This window comes from Eubalaena glacialis, chromosome 3, assembly GCF_028564815.1.
Source record: "Eubalaena glacialis isolate mEubGla1 chromosome 3, mEubGla1.1.hap2.+ XY, whole genome shotgun sequence".
NCBI classification, from domain to species: Eukaryota; Metazoa; Chordata; class Mammalia; order Artiodactyla; family Balaenidae; genus Eubalaena; species Eubalaena glacialis.
The window spans coordinates 77,635,438-77,655,397 of record NC_083718.1 but is presented as its reverse complement, the minus strand read 5'-3'; the positions used below and the strand labels follow the sequence as shown (position 1 = coordinate 77,655,397).

Below are 19,960 nucleotides of genomic sequence, written 5' to 3'. Positions count from 1 at the left end.
CAGTCAGAATACACCAGGGTTCCCTCCCCTTTGCCTCCTTGGTTCTGCCAGGATGACTGAGAGGCACACACCATCTAGAAGCACAGGGTCTTCACTGGTCAATCAGGAAGCACCCCGACCCTAAGCCCTCGCCACGCCCTCTGTAAATGAGTCGCCTCCTTCTAAAAAGTCAAAACATAGACAAGGGGGCTTCCCTGGTGGCGCAGTGGTTGAGAATCTGCCTGCCAATGCAGGGGACACGGGTTCGAGCCCTGGTCTGGGAAGATCCCACGTGCCACGGAGCAGCTGGGCCCGTGAGCCACAACTACTGAGCCTGCGCGTCTGGAGCCTGTGCTCCGCAACAAGAGAGGCCGCGATAGTGAGAGGCCCGCGCACCGCGATGAACAGTGGCCCCCGCTTGCCACAACTGGAGAAAGCCCTCGCACAGAAACGAAGACCCAACACAGCCATAAATAAAAATTAATTAATTAATTAATTAAAAAAAAAATCCTAAAAAAAAAACATAGACAAGACAGGTCATGAAGAGAACACTGATGATGGGGACTGGGAAAGAGCCAACCCTCCGGTCGTCCCCACAGACCACCTGCTTCTGAGCTTTCATACCTCCCTCCTCCCTGCCCTACACCCGAGACACTCAACGCCTGGTCCATGGACTGGGGGCTGTCTGTGAATTGGATTTACCAGTCCAGGCAAGATAATAGAACAATTGCAAGCAAAAATTTAGGAACTTTATAGCAATCTGACAGAGTTAATTTTCTGTTTGTTTAATATAATCATAAAAATTAGGGCTCGTATTTGGTACCTCTCTTTTAATTTTTTTTTTTTGGTAGTGTGTTTTTATTATATTTTACAAAGTATAGCTCCACAATGGATTGGAAATAAAAAAGAAAAACAGGTCCTTCAACACACATGGGTGAGAAGTCCTATCTTACACACACACACACACATACACACACACTCTCACTCACACACCACTGGCCTGGTCTCTCAGACACTTTGCTCTCTCCTCAGACCCTTAATTTATAAAAAGAATGAGCTGGAATTTTCCAAAATGAACAATTACTAAGAAAATTAAAGGAAAAGAGAATCCCCAGAAGAACATAGAGAAAACAGAGTTTTCAGAGGAAACCCACACTTTTCAGCCCAGACTCTCTCTGGTTTGCCTGATATCAGCACACCCAGCCCCAAATCCCATCTCCAGTCCTCAGAGCAGGCAGCTGCTTTTGTTCCTAGAGGATGCTGGTGGGCAGGGGAGGAAGGGCCACTGCCAAGGCAGGATGGGACCCTCACAGTTCTCCAGGGCCAGACCCTGCAGGCACAGAAAAAGGATGCCACAGTGCCCAGCCTGCCACTGTGCTGCTCCCCACAGGAACGCACACAAGCTGCCTCCACACTTTATCAAGGCTCTGAGCTATGAAACCTTATTTTTCTCTCCAAGTCAGAGCTAAATGCAGACACATATCCAGCAGAGGTGAGTTGGCTGTGCCTCATCTAGGGACCTGTGCTCTGTGGGGTCATATCACTTACAGAGTAAGAAGAAAAGAAAGAGCTTCTTAGCTGGGATGAGGATGGAGAGGCAGCCTGGAGCTGCCCCCTTAAGGTAGAGAGTAAGAGATCAGCCAGCAGCCTCAAGGCTGCCCTCTGGTGGCCCTCTTGGGTAGTCAGGGACTTGAGCACCAGCCTACACTGTGGTCTGATCCGTTCACTGGACAGGTTCTTTGTAAGATATCATTAGACACCCCATCTTTGTCTTGTATGTGGCTACACCATTTAGATACGAACAATAAAAATGGAGCATGGCCTTTTCCTGAACCAGGCAGGTTGCACATACTGGAATTTCTTTCAATTCCAGGTTTGTTATTTTAAATTTGGCTAGGAAACAGATCTCCTACCTTTTTATTTAAATAAGCATCCACTAAACAGCTCTGTGTCCTTCATCTTTGTATCAACTGTGATGACGGACGGTAAGTAGAGACAAGGTGCACAGCATGGGAAAGACTTAGGCTTTCCCATGTCATATCTCCGTCTACACGGCCGGAAGAAGCTGCACCCAGCAGACCTGGAGCGTCACTAAGGCTGCTCACTCAACACGCCCCACTCTCTGTGAGTGAAGAGCCTATGTTGTGCTTGTTTCCGGAATTCTCTCCCATGTGACGTACAGATGAATCGTGGCTGTTCCTTTCATGGTCAGGAGCATGATCGCTGTATCATCAGCATGTGTTCCTGGTCTCATGGGGCTTACACATGCTAGATGTTCAATAAACGTTTGTTCAGTACATTAGCGTGCTCAAGATGGGAATCCAACAAATGCTGGGTGGGTGAGTGAGTGAATGAAGAAATGAGTTTCCAGCTTCCAGCTCTCTACCTCAGCACAACACAGTTGTGGCTTTGTTTCTTTTTTGTGCAGCCTTCCTTTGGCTCTCTGGGAAGGTATGTCTTTGCCTCAAAAGCAGACCCTACCAAAGCCTCAGATGCCTCCCACCCAGTCTCCCATGAGCTATCTCATAGGCTCCCTCTTTTTCCCCTCTCCTCAGTTTCCCCCCTTCCAGCTGTGAGCACCATGCCCCTGGTCCATCGAAGGTTCCATTCCCTCTACCTACTCCCAGCAGGGCCAAGATGAGGGTGAGGCAAGAGAAGTGCCCCGGACACAAATATTGAAGAGGGAGTTATCTTCGGGGCTGTGCATGCATGAGAGTGTCCTCTGGGGCAGGTTATAGTACATCCATTTCACACATGCATGCACTGCCTCAAACCCAGTCTTCATCCACATGGCAGCACCACTGCCCAAGCTGGCTGCCAAGGGAGGGGTGCACATGGGCTCCCCCGCCCAGGGCACCCTTTGGGGCTGGCATGGTGTCGGCTGGCAGATGGTGCAGGCAGCTGGTCCACCCTATGGGAACCGTGCCGGTGAAGGTAGACACAAAGACGGGGCTCAGGTGGGGTTCTACCTGGGGTTCTCCCTCAGCCCCATCCTGCACAGCCCCCTGGAAGTGGCGCCCAGAGGCCCACCCACCCTCCAGCAACACTCCACCCTCTTCCCTCACCCCTGCCTTCCAAAAGCCCACTGAAGGCCCCTCCTTCCTGCCTGCTGCTCTTCCTCTGCCTCCTTCTCTGCCAGCTCCCTTCTCTCCCCAAACATCTCACCTTTTCTTTTCCCTTCTCCACTTCCCCCCACCCCAGGAGAAGCAAGGCCCCATTCTGCCCTCAGGCCAGTCCAAGGAACAAGGACGAGTGTGAGTGGACAGACGCAGGGCATCACTTCGACCACTCTTCACACCCCATCAAATTCCACCCAGCCCTGAATCTCTGCACCACGCTGCTCTCAGGGCTAAGGGTTGAGCTCAGATGCTGGTTTGGCCACATTTTACACCTGCTCGCCACTACCCCCACCCCAGCCGGCAGGGAAGGTGGGCTAATGGCAGGTGCAGGCCACTCTGCCTGGCAGATGAGGCTACTACTGCACCTGCCAGGGCTGCGCAGAGGCAGACTCCATGGCTCCGGGCTTCCCAGAAAGGCCCCAGGGAGGCTGAGCGCAGCCCCCGGCTGCTAGCTTCTCTCTTAATTAAGGAATGTGCAGAGTGGCCCCTTTGAACTTACTAGCTAATTTACTCCATGCACTCCCCCTGTGGCTGGGTAATTAATGTGGTCTGAACCAGTAATTAGCCCTGGGAGGGGTGGGGGAACCTGCCACCACAGACTTAACCCTTCCTGTGCCTTCATCAGTCCATTCTTCTCCAGCTGTCACAGGGCTGCTGGAAGTTTTTCTTTTGGGGGAGGTGGGTGGGATATTTTCAGGTCTTCACCCAACCTCCCCCTCCCCACTTTCTCAGCCTCCCTGAAATTCCCCTAAATGAAAAGGGCTGGGGTGGTGCATAGAAGATTGCAACTCATTTCCTGCTTGGATGGACCACTATGGACCACCCTTTCTGCTGAGAGGCAGTGTGACTGCCCATTGCCTCCTCCAAAGGGATTCAGCATCCGTATTCCCAGCATTCACACACCAGCCAGACTCCTGCATTCCATGGCCACCCCAGACCTGGCCTTGACATTTCAGAATCATTCAATCCACTTCAACACATGCTTGAAGGGTACCACCTCATGGAAATCCTGTCCTTGGTGATATACAGGGTGCAGAAATGAAGGGGGTCTGATCCCCGCCCTCAGGAACTGGGAGAAGAGAGTTGAAGCAGGGCTGCTCGCACCTCAACACTCCTTTACCTGCATTTGCCCAGCTCTCCCTTCTTCCCTCTCTCTGGCCACTCAGTAACAATGGTTAATTTTTTTGAGTGCTGATTGTCAACTGAAATTAAAATGCACAATGTGAGTTTCCTTTTTGTTTGGGGACTTACGGAGGACTAGAGCCTGGGAGACAGCCTCTCAGATAGCTCTGAGGAACTGCTCTGAAGAGGTTAGGGGGAGGTCAGCATATAGCGATTTTGGAGAAAGAGTCCATGCAATTAAGCACACATTTTGGTAGAAGGTTACTGCTTGTCACGAGGCACAGCTATCTTAGTTAATGATTTTAGTGCTTTTATAAGTATGGGAAGATGCAAGAAATTGGGTTCATAAAATATCTGAGGGTCTGTTCTGCCTGTTTTCCCAGAGCACAGGATGCCTCATCCTGATCGTCACCCTGAATTCCTTTCAGGGTGTACTGTAGGTCAGCAACTGCAGTAGCCAATAACTTGTAGAACTGGATAGTGGGCCACATTCTTTATTTTACCTGACTATGCACCAGACCCTATTTTAAGTGGTTTCACCCTTACGGCACCACGGAGAGGTAGATACTGTTATTAATCTCCGTTTCGTGAATGAAGATGCCGAACACAGTGCAGCCACTTTGCTCAAGGTTTCACAGCCAAGACCTGAACCCAAGAAGCTTGACCCCAGAGCTTGAGTTCTTAAGTCCTACCCTCACCCTCATCTGTTTATATCCTAAGGCTCACCTCAAACACTACCCCCTCCATGAGGCCCACCTGGCCTCCTAGCCCTGCAGCTGGCTCCCACCCATCCACCCTCAGGCTCCCATAGCATCCCATACACGCAGCTGGCATTGCTCTGACTACACTGATAGTAATTACTGGGTTACATGTTTGTCTTCTCATCTAAACTGCAGACTCTTTGAGGGCAGAGGCTGTGCCTTTCATCTTTGTGTCCCCAGCACCTGACATGTAAGTAGATGCTCAATAAATATCTGACACATGGATGATGGAATTGACAGTGGAGTCATAGATCAGTCCTCTCCCTTGGCCTCTGTGTCCCATAGGCGGGTGGTGTCCAAGTTCTGTCACAACTCCAGCTCTGCCCCTTTCTCTCTAGAGAGTTCCTTTCTACTCCAGTCAGGACAATCCCAATAGCTGCTACCCAGACCTCCCTGCCTCTTTTTTCTCTCCCAATCAGCCCTGCACGCTGTCCCCCCACTAGCAAGTTAGCCCAAAATGGACAGCAGCCCCCTCCCTCCAACCAGTGATTCTCAGAGCCCTCCCTCCATTCACTAGCTCAGAATCACCTAGAGTGCAGTGCTTGTTAAAACTACAGGCTCCTGAGCCCCAGCCCAGCCCCACTGAACCAGAATCCCTGAGAATCCAAGTTTTCAGCACGGGTGAGAGTTGCTGGCCTCCAGAGTAAAAGCCTAAACTTAACCCAGTACTCAAGGACCCCATAATCTGACCCCCAGCCTCCCTTTCCATTTTACCCAAGGCAGCCCTAAAGGATTGCTCCTTCATTGTCTCTGGAGCCCACACGGGACCTCCCCACTACCAAGCTTTACACTGCTTTCCCCTCATGCTCAGAGCCCACCCCCAACCTCTGGCCCTCCCTGTTTTCTCAGCCTATCCAAATCATGTCCATCTTCAAGATGCAGCTCAAATTCCACCTTTTAAGGAAGTGTCCCCTGCCCACATCCACAGAGACCTCGTCCCATGCCCTCCTGCAGCGTGGACTGTCTGTGCTGCTCTTTTGCACAGAGCCGTGTCTATCTGTTGTGGGCCTTCCCTTCCCAGGCATATCTTGTTCCTACAATTTGGTGGTGAGTAACTGGAGGGCAGGAAGCCTGTTCCGGAATCCTCCTGCTCACCTGCCACCACATCTGCCTCGTTCCCAGCTGGGTCCAGGGCAGAGCGTTCAGTCTGACTGACAGGTCAGAAGCTCTGCAGGACTAGACACCACAAGCCGCACTCAGGAAGCTCGGAGATGTTCCTTATCTTCTCGCAAAGCCTTCCCTGACTAAAGAAACCAAGTTACCGCAAGTGAGAAGAGAAACGGAGTTAGGATGGAGCGACTGGCATAATGGACCACACTCGGAAGGCTGAAGCTCAGCTCATAGCTCTGCTTTTCTGTGACCTCCGAAAGGTGCTAACCTCACTCTGGTTTTCAAACTCCCCCAGCTCTAACAGGGTGATAATCAGATCCTCTCAGAGGAGAGTTGTAGGGCTCCCAGGAAGCAAAATATGCAGCAATCTCTAGAATTCACACCCTGGTTTAACAAATGTTCATTAAGCATCCATGACATGCCCAGCGCCGAGGAGTACACAGAAATGGATATGAGACCTTGGCGGCAAACAGTCTGTGGAGTTGAGAAAACTGTTGCAAAACAGTGTGCTAAGAGTTATGACAGAGGAACGGGCATGCCCTGGGCACGCAGAAAGGAAGGTTCCTCATGCTGCCTGTGGTCAGGAAGCCTGGAACGGGAGTCCGGCCAGCTGCATAGCCATGCCACATCCAGAAGGATGAATGGAACAAGTACAATGAACGGAAGTGTGGAATTGGCAGTTCTGAGAAGAGACAGTCCTGGCTTGGCGTGGCTGGAGAGCGGAATGGACGTAGGACGGCGGGCTGGAGAAGCAGGCTGGAGTTGGACTTAGGAGAACCTTGTATGCTAAGCCAAGAGTTTAGTCTTTATCCTGAGGGCAGTGGGAGGCTGCAGAAGAATTTTAAGCGGAGAAGTGATGATGGGAATCGCAGTTTAGAGGGCTCTCTGTGTTGACAACAGGAAAGGCAGGGGGCAGCCGGGCAGAGTGGGATGTGGGGATGCCCGGCGGGAGTCAGCGAGGAGGATGTGGGCTTGTGCGGGGGGTGCTTGCCATCTGCATTGGCCAACCACAGGCATTTGAAAGAGGCTGACTTACAAGAATCAGCTCCTGAAAGAGCCCAGCTAGACCCGAGGCCAACTTCCACTTTCCTCTGGATATTTTCACTTTCAGGGCGTCCTGTTCTGAGTCAACATTCCTCCTTCTAAACATGGGACTTTCCAGAAGGACCACAGCTCCTTCCATGCATCCGCTTGACCTGGGATGTTCTGGATTTGGCTGTCGAGCGACTTTGCCTGCCTTTCCGAAGTATGGCCGTGTGGTCCCTGTGGAGTCTCCTTCTCTGGGAAGGTAAGTGGGGCAGGCGGGTGGCCTGGCCTCAGAGAGCTGAAGTCCCTTCCCCAGGCATCTGGGCAGGATCCTCTCCCCAACCCAAGTGAGGACCCAGGAGCTGTGGAGGGGTAGGGAAGACTGAAGCAAGTTCTTGGGCAACCTTAAAAGCTAGGCAGAGGCAAAGAGATGCAGGATCCTGGATAGAAGGATGGCAGCACAAGGAGCCTCCATGTCCCTGAGACACAAGCTGTTTTGTGGCCCAGGGAGGTTAAAACTGAGGCTGGTGGTACCATTGGTTTTGAAAGAGATGGTCGTGAGAATGTGAGGGTCTGGCAGTGTTAACACATGCAAATTCTAAATGTGGTCTAGGGAGAGCAGGGGCGGGCAGGGCTCTTACAATCTGAGGATGTCTTTCCAACAGCCTGTGGGAGAGCTGAGACTCCTCCCTGCAGGTCTGTGGAAGTGGACATTGAGGAGGCATGAGAGACAAAAGCAAGTTAATATACTCCCTGTGGACTTGGGGTGGTCGATAGCGGTGTGATGTCAGAAGAGACAAATCAGGTCTCTTCAACACTGGGCGACACCCCCCCATCCTGTCCGATGCCTGAGTTCCCTCCCTTGGTTAGCAAGTGGTCAGTATGACAAGGGCCAGCTCTGCTAGGCCAGGGGATGGGAGCCATGGGGTGTGGCAAATACTCAGACACTTTTGTTTGTGTCAGAAACTCATAGGGACTTCAAGATGATTTTGTCCGGTGTCCCCACCTGAGTTCCTGGCTCCAAAAGTCTGCAGATTTCAACATTTCTAAACATGTGAAGGAAATCCTGCCAAAAAGAGGGAATCTGTTTGGTTCACAAATCTTTCAAATCTGTGGACATGGGAGGCAAAAATAATTTTTCTGAATGGTAAAAGGGATGAGTACCACTGGTTGAATGCACCCCCTTGCTTTACAAATGGGACAATGGAAGCGTTTAGAGGGAAGAGGTATGCTGAAGATTGCACAGCTTGGTCGTGGCAGAGCCAGGGCAGGATAGAACAGGAGTCTTGATTGACATCCAGTGCTATGCTCTCTTTACATCTCCACTGTGCCTTAACCCTGAAGCCATCCCCAGTTAGGACTGAGATGACTGGGGCTGGCAGGGCAGTGAGACGGTCAGGAGACTGGAGTTACCAGCGGCTGGCTGAGTGATCATCCAGAACACGGCTCCCTAACCAAACTCCCAGCACTTGGGTGTGTTCTCCATCTGCTTTTATTCTGCCCTGAACCCCCGTGCCCACCACTGTGCTGGGTACAAGGGAAGTCCTCAGCCAATTTCGTCACGCATTAAGTGTATCTGCCGAGCTTCTCCTACATCCTGCTCCTAAACTGTGCTGGGCACAGGGAGTACAAACATGAAAAGAGGAGCTCATGGTCTCATGGGACTCATAAACAAGTGGTCACAATAGAGGGATAGGAGCATTTGTAGTGGTGATCCCAGCCCGCTGTGGGAACACAGAGAGAGTTTGTAACCTGCAGTGACAGATGGCAGAGGCCAGGGGAGGCAGTGATGCTTCAAGGAGGAGCAGAAATTAGTCAGCAAAGGAGTCAGAGGGGCACTTCAAGCAGAAGTGTCACCCACACAAGTCACACTGAATATGTTCCCAGCAAAACAGCCTCTTGACATCTCACCCCCATTCTGTTTCTCCTCCTGTTCTGGATCACAGAGAATGGCATCCAGTGGGTCCCAAGGACCTGGGAGCCATCCTTGACTCCACGCTCCCTCACTCCCCAGATCTAATCTGTTACCAGATCCCACTGACTACACACAGTAATCTCTCCATTCCTCCCACTTCTGCCTGTCTCCGCTGCTCCCTTCCTCAGTACAAGTTTCCATTGTGCTTCCAGTACAAGTACAATCTCACTCTCCTTGGGATGAATAGACGCAGCCTCAGTCTTGCCCCACCTCCCGTGCAGCCTGCACACCTCTGGTGGAGTTGTCTTTCTAACCACGGATCTAATCACGTCACTCTCTTACTTAAAGACTATCCAAGGCCCCCCGTCACTCTAAGGATAAAGCCCAAACTCCAAAGTTGCTTTTAGGGCCCTGCAGGATCTGGCTCCCACAGACTCTGGAGTGCTATTTCTTACCTCCTCTGCAGAGAACTACTTTCAGTTCCCCACGGTGCACCGAGCTCTCTCACCGTCCGGGCCTTTGTGTGTGCTGCCCACTCAGTCTCTAACACTTCCCCATCCCCACTCCAGGCCGCCCTCTGCTTGGTCTGGCTGATTTCCATTCCTCTTTCCGGTCTCAGCTTAACCTTCTCTTCTCTGAGTCCCTCAAGGCCTGGCAAGGTCACCCTATCAGCCTACCTGTGTTCTCCCAGGGCACCCCTTGTTGCCATCATGGTAAATTGCTGTCTTAAGAGTCTGAGCTCCATGAGCGCAGGGACTGGATTCCCTTCCTCACTGTTTTATTCCCAGTCCCTGGCGCAGGGCACTCTCAGCTTGGGTGGAGGGAGTGTGGAGAGAAGGGCCCTCCCTTGCTCCGCAGCAGCTCAGCTGCATGCAGGAGAGAGATGAGGAGGTTGGGGCAGGCAGAGTGATGGGGTTCTGTCCTTTCAGCACTACTTCCCTTCGTTGTCACCAGTGCCCAAGTTCAGGGCCAGGTGGGGGGCTCGGCGCTGCTGGTGGCAGAGCGCCCTCCCGGCTTCCAAATCCGAGATGCCATCTGGAGATCCCTCTGGCCTTCAGAAGAGCTCCTGGCCACGTTTTTCCGGGGGTCTCTGGAGACGCTGTACCACTCCCGCTTCCTGGGCCGAGCCCAGCTGCACGGCAACCTCAGCTTGGAGCTGCGGCCGCTGGAGTCTGGAGACAGCGGCAACTTCTCCGTGCTGCTGGTGGACAAGGAAGGTCGAGCCTGGACCCAGACCCTGCAGTTCAAGGTGTATGGTGAGTGCGCCTGACTCAGGCTCTCTGCCCCACCTCCTCCCACAAAGCTCCGGAAAGGCATCCTGCGTCCTGGAAACTGGGGAGAGCTGGGCTCTAGAAACCTGTGGCCTCTGACCTCATGGCTGATTCAGGGAACAGCTGTTTCCCCACAGCCACAGGTAAGAAAACTCCTCGGGTTCTCCCAGGTGAGCTTCTGGCTGGGGCAGCCAGGCTTTTCTGCCCTACAGTCCTGGTCTGAACTCTAGCTTGGTCTTTTCTTATCTCAGTGGCCTTGGACACAATACTTACTCCCTGACATTGACCTTTCTTGCTTGTAAAACCTGTATAGTAATATTACCATGAAAATGCCAATAAAGGTAAAATCAGTGGCATTTGAGAAAGCATCTGGGATAGAGGCTGGCCTAGACATCATCAATTCTAAGATAACAGGTTATAAGACGTGCCATTATTTTATGCACCACCAAAAAGAAAAATAAATATTGCAAATAAACTATGACACAATGATTTTAATTTAAAAATTAAATCTTTTAGATTACATCTTTTAGATGTATTGAGAGATTTTAAATTTACATCATTCATGGGTGTTCTCTGTTATTTGTTATTGCAAAATAAACCATCCCCAAACTTACTGGTTAAAAACAACAAATATTTTTGTTTCTCACAAGTCTGACTTGGCAGGGCTCAGCTGAGCAGATCCTCTGTTCTACATAGGTTTGTTAGGGTCATTCATAAAGCTGCTCTCAGCACCTCAGCTGGGGTGACTGAATTCACTGGAGGTTGGATGGGTCTTTCTTTCCAGCAACTTCACCTCCACCTCTGTCACAAACAGCACCTCCACCTCCACCTCCACCACCCCCACCATCACCTGCACCACCATCACCACCTCCACCTCCACCACCCCCACCATCACCTGCACCACCATCACCACCACCACCTCCACCACCCCCACCATCACCTGCACCACCATCACCACCTCCACCTCCACCACCCCCACCATCACCTGCACCACCATCACCACCTCCACCTCCACCACCCCCACCATCACCTGCACCACCTTCACCACCTCCACCTCCACCACCCCCTCCATCACCTGCACCACCATCACCACCACCACCTCCACCACTTCCACCATCACCTGCACCACCATCACCACCTCCACCACCGCCACCCCCCCATCACCTGCACCACCATCACCACCACCACCTCCACCACCCCCACCATCACCTGCACCACCATCACCACCACCACCTCCAGCACCCCCTCCATCACCTGCACCACCATCACCACCTATGCTTCTACCACTGCCACCGTATTTCTGCTGGTAAAGATAAAATGGCCTTTGAGCTCCTATTCATCTATCTAGTAGCTTGGAAAAGATATGTCAGTGACCCCTATTTCAGTAAAACCTCAGAAATTGGGATAGAATAAGGGGGAGGAAAAGGTGCAAATTTAAGAATGGAGAGTAGGGGTGATAGCTGGGCAGAGCAAAACACTGAGGGAGAGAAAGGCAGTAGCAAACTGGAAAGAGAGAGACCCTCCCACACCTAGAGGGAGATAACTGGCTCGTCACTTAGGTGAGCCACACGGGCTGCCAGTGTACAATTAAATGTGTGTCCTTTTGGATGCACACGACCCTGATCCATGTTGCACGGCTTGGCAAGCAGAGTGCTGGCTGGAATTCAGCACCCCCCTCTCACCTGTTACCCCCTGAGCCCAGCGCCCTTGCACAGTGGACAGCCTTCGCAACCATACAGGCAGCTAGGGAGGCTCTCCCCCGTTCTGACTCTCAGCTGCCACATATGTGAAATGAGGACGTTGAATGTGATAATACATGCAGCACCCACACCACTAAGCTCTAAAATGCCTTGTTCTCAGCATCTGAATTACAGATTTTAAGGAAATTGCTGTTTTATTGCTTCCAAATACGTAGCGTGATTAGAACTAATTGCACAAAGCTGCCAAGCAGCCGTCCTTAGGAGCTCTGCTTTGACAATAGATAAGAATGATTTGAATTAGCAGATCAGTTACTAGAAATGTCAATGGGTGTTTCTACTGTGCCTGATCGTGTTTGGAAGCAGCTTGTCCTCTTAAGTAGTGTAAATATCTCCCTCCCCTGTAATCTTTGTTTATACTATTAGTGCACCCAACAAATCTTTTCTTTTTTCATATCACAAATCCCACCAGATTGAGCTGGCATTAATGAGGTTTTACTCAGCTTAACTTTGGAATGCTCTCAGAGACTGAGCCCTCCCGTGGTTGCCAGAATGCTCTCCCGCTGACCCACTTTGCCACGAGACTCATGATCTACTCATCAACCGATGTAAGAAAGGGCAGCCATGGTCTGGGATGCCAGGACACCAATTTGTCCAATGGCCCAGGTAGCTGAGCACCTTGAGAGCAAGGGTTATGGAGATAACAAGGCAGAGCCCTTACCTCCTGGTCTGCTCCTTCACAGAATTTTGCATCCTTGTAATAATTTTCTCAGTTATTCATAATCACTTGTTAGTATGTCTTCCTCACCAAACTCCAAAAGCTCCAAAAGTCCAGGAATGTGTTTGTTTTTGTGCCTACCTTAATAAACGTTTATTGTCTCTCTGACTGATGTATCATGTATCAGGGAAATTTGATGACAAGGGATACACAGAGTTCTCGGAGGGCTCAGAGCCATACCTGGAATACCAGAGAAGGCTTCATAATCAGAGCAGTAAGCAGTGTGTCCAAGCTGGGCCTTGGAGGATGAGTAGGAGTTTTCTAGGAGGGTGAGACGAGAAAAGCATATGTGTACAGCTGAGCCATATGAAAGATATGAAGAAGAGCATGACACGTTTGGGAGAACAGGAAATTAATTAAGATGGGTGGGGAAGATCAGCAGGAGGTACAGCTGGAGAGGTTGACATCAACCATTTAATCAAGGATTTTGAATACCAGACTTAGAAATTCAGCTTCCGTCCTGTGGGCAATGGGAGCCTGATGAGGCTTTAGAGCCAGAGTGGCCTAGTCAGAGGTGGCATCTAGCCCTGCATGGATCCCAGAGCTGGAGCTATGGGCCCCGTTCAGCATCCCTATAACCCACACTGGCTCTGCTGTTCTTGCTCAGATGCAGTGCCCAGGCCCGAGGTACAAGTGTTCATTGCTGTATCAGGGGATGCTCAGCCCCCCAAGACCTGCCAAGTGTTCCTGTCCTGTTGGGCTCCCAACATCAGCGACATAACCTATAGCTGGCGACGGGAGGGAACCATTGACCTTGATATCAAGCCAGGTGGCCTCTTCATGGACGGACAGGTGCTGAGTGTGTCACTGGGACCAGGTGACAAAGGTGTGGCCTATTCCTGCATTATCTCAAACCCTGTCAGCTGGGACTTGGCCACAGTCACCCCCTGGGAGAGCTGCCATCGCCAGGCAGGTATGCCAAGGGCTGGGGACCAGTGGTTGAGGGATGGTGAAGCATGCAGTCCACCTGTGACCCCGCCCCCTCCATGTCCAGCTCCAGGGATGGCGTCCTACAAAGATGTGCTACTGGTGGTGGTGCCTGTCTTGCTGCTCCTGATCCTGGCTGGTCTCTCTGCCTGGCACTGGGGCCCCTGCTCAGGTAGGAGTCCTGCAGGGGCTGGGGGTGGGTGGAGGAGGTAGGTCTTCTGGGAAGGAGGGCCAAGTCTGGACCTCCTCCTATTTAGGCTTACCTCTCCCATGTCATCTCTTGGCCCTCTCCATCTAATATTCTGGTCTCCAGTCAGACTGAACTACTTGAAGTTCCTTCAGCAGTTTTCAAAGGAGCTACTCTCTTGTGTGCCTCTGCAGGCATTTGCACATTCTACTCTTTCTGTCTGGAACACATTTTCCATAACTTCCTACCCAACTCACCTTCTTCATTTGGCTGTCACCTCCACCATCTTCAAGGTGTGCCCCCTCCAGGAAGCCTTCCCGACATTCTCTCCCACACCCAGGCTGGGTTTGTGTCCTGCCTTGACTCTCCAGTGCTCATCTCAGTCACAGCACTTACTGCCCTCACTCTCCCACGGAGTTCTCAGATCTTGAAAGACAAAAGCTGAGTCACCACCCCCTGACACCTAGCAAGGGTTCCTGGAACATAGCTGGTATCAATAAAGGTGTGTTGAGTGAAAATCTAGATGAATCCCAACTCCTTCTTGCCAAACATCCTAGGAAAGGCTCCCTGAGAGAAGCACCTCTCTGGTCAGGGACTGATAGGGCCTCCTTCCCCCAGGAGAAGAGGGAAGGGGACACTCAGAGGTCAAGCTGGGTTCTGAGCTCTCCATCCAGCTCCTGAAAGAGCTACCCCAGCTGACCTGGGCTTTGTGGACATGTCCATCCTAGGCTGTCTGGCTGGTCCCAGGATGGAGAAAGTGGGTCAGCAAGGAGAAGGAGGCATAAGACTTCAGTGGATGTGTCCTAAAAGGCAAGAGTCTTGGCGCAGCCACTGAGCATGCAGCTGGGCTGGCTGGCTGGCTGGCTCCTGTATATTCTTTCCACAGGCAAGGGAGGGAGGAGGGAGCTGCCGAGGTCACACTCCACCTAGGGGCCTGTCTGCTCCTGAGAGGGTGTGACCCTGCCCTTTGCCTCAGACAGCCCCCAGGATTTGTGGTAAGAAGGTGGAAGCCAGGAAACGAGCAGTTTTTTGTTTTAACAGCTTTATTGGACTATAATTCACATACCATGTAATTCATGCATTTCAAGTGTAAAACTCAATGGCTTTTATTACAATCACAGAGTTGTTCATCCATCACCACACTCAATTTGAGAACATTCTCATTACCCCAAAAAGAAATTCCCAAGCCCCTTAGCCATCACTCCCTAGTCCCCCTTTCCCTTCCAGACCCAGGCAGCCACTAATCTCCTTTCTGTCTCTAGACTGTCTCTTCTGGACAGTCTATCCTGTAAATGGAGTCATGCACTGTGTGATCCTTTGTGACTGACTTCTTTCACTTTGCCTAATGTTTTCAAGGCTCAGAAAAAAGCAGCTTTGGACACTGAGAAGGGTAGAGAGAATCCAACTACCTGGGACAGTGGAAAGGCTCTACCCAGGGCAACTGGAGGCCGGCCCTTGCCTCTGCCACATGGCTTCTGCCTAGTCATTTAACTGGGTCCATCCCAGCTCTAAGTTTCTATACTTTCTACAGCTAAATGCGTGCCATAATTGCAGAGAAAGGCTAGACATTAGGAAGAACTTCCTGTCCTTGAAGCATCTCCTTTTCCAGGGTCTTAGAAAACCAGGAGAGCTATTCCTTGCCTGAGGAATAGGCAAGGACAGTCAGGATTCAGAGGCCTTAGGTACAAACATTGGAGGGGTAACCTTCATTCTGATCTCCTTGCCAGGGAAAAAGAAGAAGGATGTCTGTGCTGATGAAGTGGCTCCAGAGACAGAGAACCCCCTTGTGTAGGGTCTGCCATGAGCAATGCCTGGATCGTGAGGAAACCCACCGCCTAGCCACATGATGCTCTGGGACGTAGCTGGGACCTGGAAACCACCATGGACCTCGTACCTCCTGTGAGACTCCTGTACCACCTCTCAGGAGCAGCCTGGGCAGCCGTCACACTGGGAGGGCAGGAAGCACTGACACAACCTTCCACACCTTCTCCCTTCCCTCTCCCCTGGTTGCATGTCCTGGCTCTGCTCTGGGCAGAATGGGCCCAGCAGGACATCCCCTCAAGGACACTGGAAGTTCTCCAGGATCCATAGATTGATTGTCCAGGGCACTCACTCCTCCACCACTGTTCATGAAGTATTGTTATGGATTGAATTTGTCCCCTTTAAATTCACATGTTGAAATCCTAACCCCCAGTATCTCAGGATATGACTGTGTTTGGAGATAGGGTCTTTAAAGAGATAATTGAGGTTAAATGAGGTCATTGAGATGGCCCTAATCCGATATGACTGGTGTCCTTATAAGAAGAGGGAGAGGAATGCACACACAGAGAGAAAAAGCCATGGAAGGACACAGAGAGAAGGAAGCCCTCTGCAAGCCAAGGAGAGAGGCCTTGGGAGAAACCAAACCTGCTAACATCTTGGTCTTGGACTTCCAGTCTCCAAGACTGAGAAAATAAATTTCTGTCATTTAAGCCACCCGTTCTGTGATATCTTGTTATGGCAGCCCTAGCAGACTAACACAACTATTAACCAACCAGCATCAAAGGATTACTTCCAGCCTGGGTCCTGGCCTCTAAAAGACATTATACAATCACCCACTTTCAGCCCCAACCCAGCCCCTGTCATTTGAGACCCTGATGTTTCCCACAACCAAGGAATTATAAGAAAAGGTCTAGAACCTGATGAAGAAGAGATGTGGGGGTCAAGGGTTTCTCTTTCCGGCTTGAAGGACTTGCAAGTTCATGGTCCTCAAAGGTAATTTACAGTTCTAGACAATCAAGGGATGGTTGATATCTCATGGTTGGGATGGGTGCCATTTTGCCGGTAACATCTTTTTTTTTTTTTTTTTTTTTTTTTTTATTTATTTATTTTTAGCTGTGTTGGGTCTCCGCTGCTGTGCGAGGGCTTTCTCTAGTCGCGGCAAGTGGGGGCCACTCTTCATCGCGGTGCGCGGGCCTCTCACCATCGCGGTCTCTCTTGTTGCGGAACACAGGCTCCAGACGCGCAGGCTCAGTAATTGTGGCTCACGGGCCCAGCCTCTCCGCGGCATGTGGGATCCTCCCAGACCAGGGCTCGAACCCGTGTCCCCTGCATTGGCAGGCGGACTCTCAACCACTGCGCCACCAGGGGAGCCCCCGGTAACATCTTTTTAATTGATATCTTCACCCTCAGCACTGACCATCATGCCTCCCACAGGAGCTGGAGTTGGGTTTGAGATTCTCTCCTCACTGTCTAGCACAGTGACCAGAAAAAGAGAGATTAAATTCCTCAGCCAACAGGAAGTTCTTGCACAACTTCAAGAAAATCAGCTCAGCTCAGGATGAGGGTCTCTGCCTGAGACTGAGAGAGGGAGGAGCCAGGAAAAGCTAAACAGAAGGGAAATTATGGAGGGAAAGGAGCTGAGGCATCCTAATATCTGCCACACTCATTTTCAGATGCAAGTGCAGAAGATCCACCCAAGTTCAAGGGACCCACCACTCAATGGGAAGGTGTTCAAGGTCACTTTGAAAGGAGAGCATGTGGGATGGAAGGTATTATTGTGGCCATCTCTGCAAAACACAATCTGCCACTGAGCGATTCTGTCTTAAAAAGCTCTGGAATATTGCCACTGGAAAAAATAATTGATGAGCTAAACTTACACTTAAGAATTAGTAGATGATATGGTCCAGCATTACTCCCTCCCAAGTGTAACTGGATTTTTTTCTAGGACCTCACTCAAGTCTTGATGATAGAGGAAGGAGGCATTGAAGAAACAGGGGTAGGCTTTGAAGTATTTTCCCAGGGCGGCTTCAATCCCTCCACCCAGGATGTCAGCCCTGTGCAAGGGGCTTCCCTCTTCTCCCCAGTTCCTGGGCAGTCACTTCACCTTGGACAAATGGTCAGCTCAGCTGGCCTCCAGATTCATATGGCCACTCCTCCACACGACTAGTCCTGGAATTTCCCTGCCTGCTGGCTCTGCTCAGAGGTCCCCTGCTGGCCACCTGACTTCGCCTAGTCCTTATGCCTCTCCTGCATCCACTTCTCTCCCATCACCTTCTTCCAAGTCCACCTGAACAGTGCACATGGCCACAGCAGCTAGTGCTGCCACCACCTGTCATCAGAGGCATTCCCCGGGCCTGGTCAATGAACCAGGCAAAACTGGCCTTAGTCTCTAAAACTGATGTGAAAGAGAAAGCCCAGGGTCTAGCAATGAGCCATGGCGGTTGAATGAGGGAAACACACACACACACACACACACACACACACACACACACACACACTCCCCTTCTCTCTTGCCTTCATCTCCAGGGCCCCGCCTCAGATCAGAGCAGTTCTGGATGGGGTGGGACCCACAGTTCTCCTTCACGCGGTAACCCTTGGTGACTTCATGTAGATGGCGGTTTTGTTGTGTGGTACGCCAGGACCTTTTGAACATATTCACGCTGCTCAAATCAACTGAGGTTCCCATCCCCAATGACTCATTTGTCCACTAGTGAACTAATTAACCCACCACAGCGTTCGTGTTGAAAACCATTGGGATTGATGCTTTAAAAGTCACACAGGAACAAATATTGATTGAGTGTGCAGCATGCACTGGGTAGACTTCAGGGCACTGGGGACTCAGTAGTGAATAAAGCAATGTCCTTCCTTCATGGAGTTTATATTCTAGATAATATAAATAAGCAAGTAAGCACATGTCACAGGTGGATACGTTCTACTAAGAAAGCTAAGGCGGAGTAAATGGCAAGAGAATGGTGTGTTGGGGAGAAGGGGTCTGTCTTAGATAAGGGGATCAGAGGACACCTCCTCCTGACGAGGTGACATGTGAACAGAAGCCCAGTGCAGTGGAGTGAGCCATGCAGTGGCTGGGCAAAGAGCGTTCCAGAGAGCAGAGGATGCAGAGGCCCTGACGGGGAACATAGTTGGGGTTTATGAAGAGGAGAGCGGAGACCAGGGCAACTGGGCCAAAACAAAGAGGGTGGGGAAGGAAAGGGGAGGACCATAGTGATGGTCTGGGGCCACAGCACTTGGGACCTTGTGGTCTTCAGAACACCCCGTCCCTGGGGTTAGGGAAGCCAGGAGCGACCCCTTCTGTTTGAATGTCAGATTCCTCCCATAATGACCTTGGCACCATTAACTCCAGTGGGCTCACGGTCAGACCAGAATCCACTCCAAATCTGTGTTTGCTTTTCCTTGTTTTCATTATATCTCCTTTGAGCAAGAGCCTTTGTACCTGTCCTGTGTAAATACAGGACCCCAGAGCTGCTCGAGCAAAGGGGTCATGTGCCACGATGTCAGAGGGAATGGAGCGGGGAGGGTATCGCAAGAGAGAAGGGTTAGAGACACATTTTCTCACCAGTGGAGCTATGAGCACCCAATGCCTCATTTCAAAAAACAAAATAACATTGGGGAGAGGAAAGGAGGGTGGGGCAAGATAAGGGTAGGGGATTAAGAAGTACAAACTACAGTGCATAAAATAAATAAGCTATAAGGATATATTGTATGGCACAGGGAATCAGAGCCATTATTTCAGAATAACTTTAAATGGAGTATAATCTATGAAATATTGAATTACTATTTTGTACACTTGAAACTAATATAACATTGTAAATCAACTATACTTCAATTTTAAAAATTGATAAATAAAAAAAAACTGCTGCAAACATTAATGATATCTCTGGCAAATCTTCCTTCCATGTTTATCAAGAAGTAGCACCTGTTCAGTTCATCAGTACTTGGTTACTTACTGGTCTTCGGAGGAAGCACCACCTCCTTCCAGATTTGACTCCATGGCTCCCTGCATCCGTTCTGCATGCAGCTTGAAGGAGGGCCTCTAAACTATACAATATATCCCTAGATTCAGGAAAGTTTTAGTGGGCTGTGCACTGGTCAGCACGGGTCCCATCGGCCAGGAGGGGCAGGCTGATCACATGGGTAAAGAGTGGGGATAGGGGACTTCCCTGGTGGTCCAGTGGTTAAGATTTCGCCTTCCACTGCAGGGGGTGTGGGTTCGATCCCTGGTCAGGGAGCTAAGATCCCACATGCCTCGCGGCCAAAAAACCAAAACATAAAACAGAAACAATATTGTA

At 50.8% G+C, this 19,960-nt stretch overlaps 1 protein-coding gene across 4 annotated transcripts; it reads left to right on the top strand.

Annotated features, from left to right (window-relative positions):
* Positions 1-6,810: 6,810 nt before the first annotated feature.
* On the top strand, positions 6,811-19,411 carry SLAMF8 (SLAM family member 8). 4 transcript variants are annotated; one of them, XM_061183236.1, is made up of 7 exons: positions 6,811-6,872; positions 7,203-7,379; positions 9,987-10,288; positions 13,386-13,691; positions 13,773-13,877; positions 15,620-16,646; positions 16,767-19,411. In XM_061183236.1, exons 2-6 carry the CDS (start codon positions 7,240-7,242, stop codon positions 15,682-15,684), a joined length of 918 nt encoding a protein of 305 aa, XP_061039219.1. In that variant the 5' UTR covers positions 6,811-6,872; positions 7,203-7,239; the 3' UTR covers positions 15,685-16,646; positions 16,767-19,411. The 4 variants fall into 4 exon arrangements, with proteins under 4 accessions (XP_061039219.1, XP_061039222.1, XP_061039218.1 ...); XM_061183239.1 differs by lacking the exon at positions 6,811-6,872 and having other exon boundaries at positions 7,131-7,379; positions 9,962-10,288; XM_061183237.1 differs by lacking the exons at positions 6,811-6,872; positions 7,203-7,379 and adding an exon at positions 8,165-8,343 and having other exon boundaries at positions 9,962-10,288.
* The last annotated feature ends 549 nt before the right edge of the window (positions 19,412-19,960 follow it).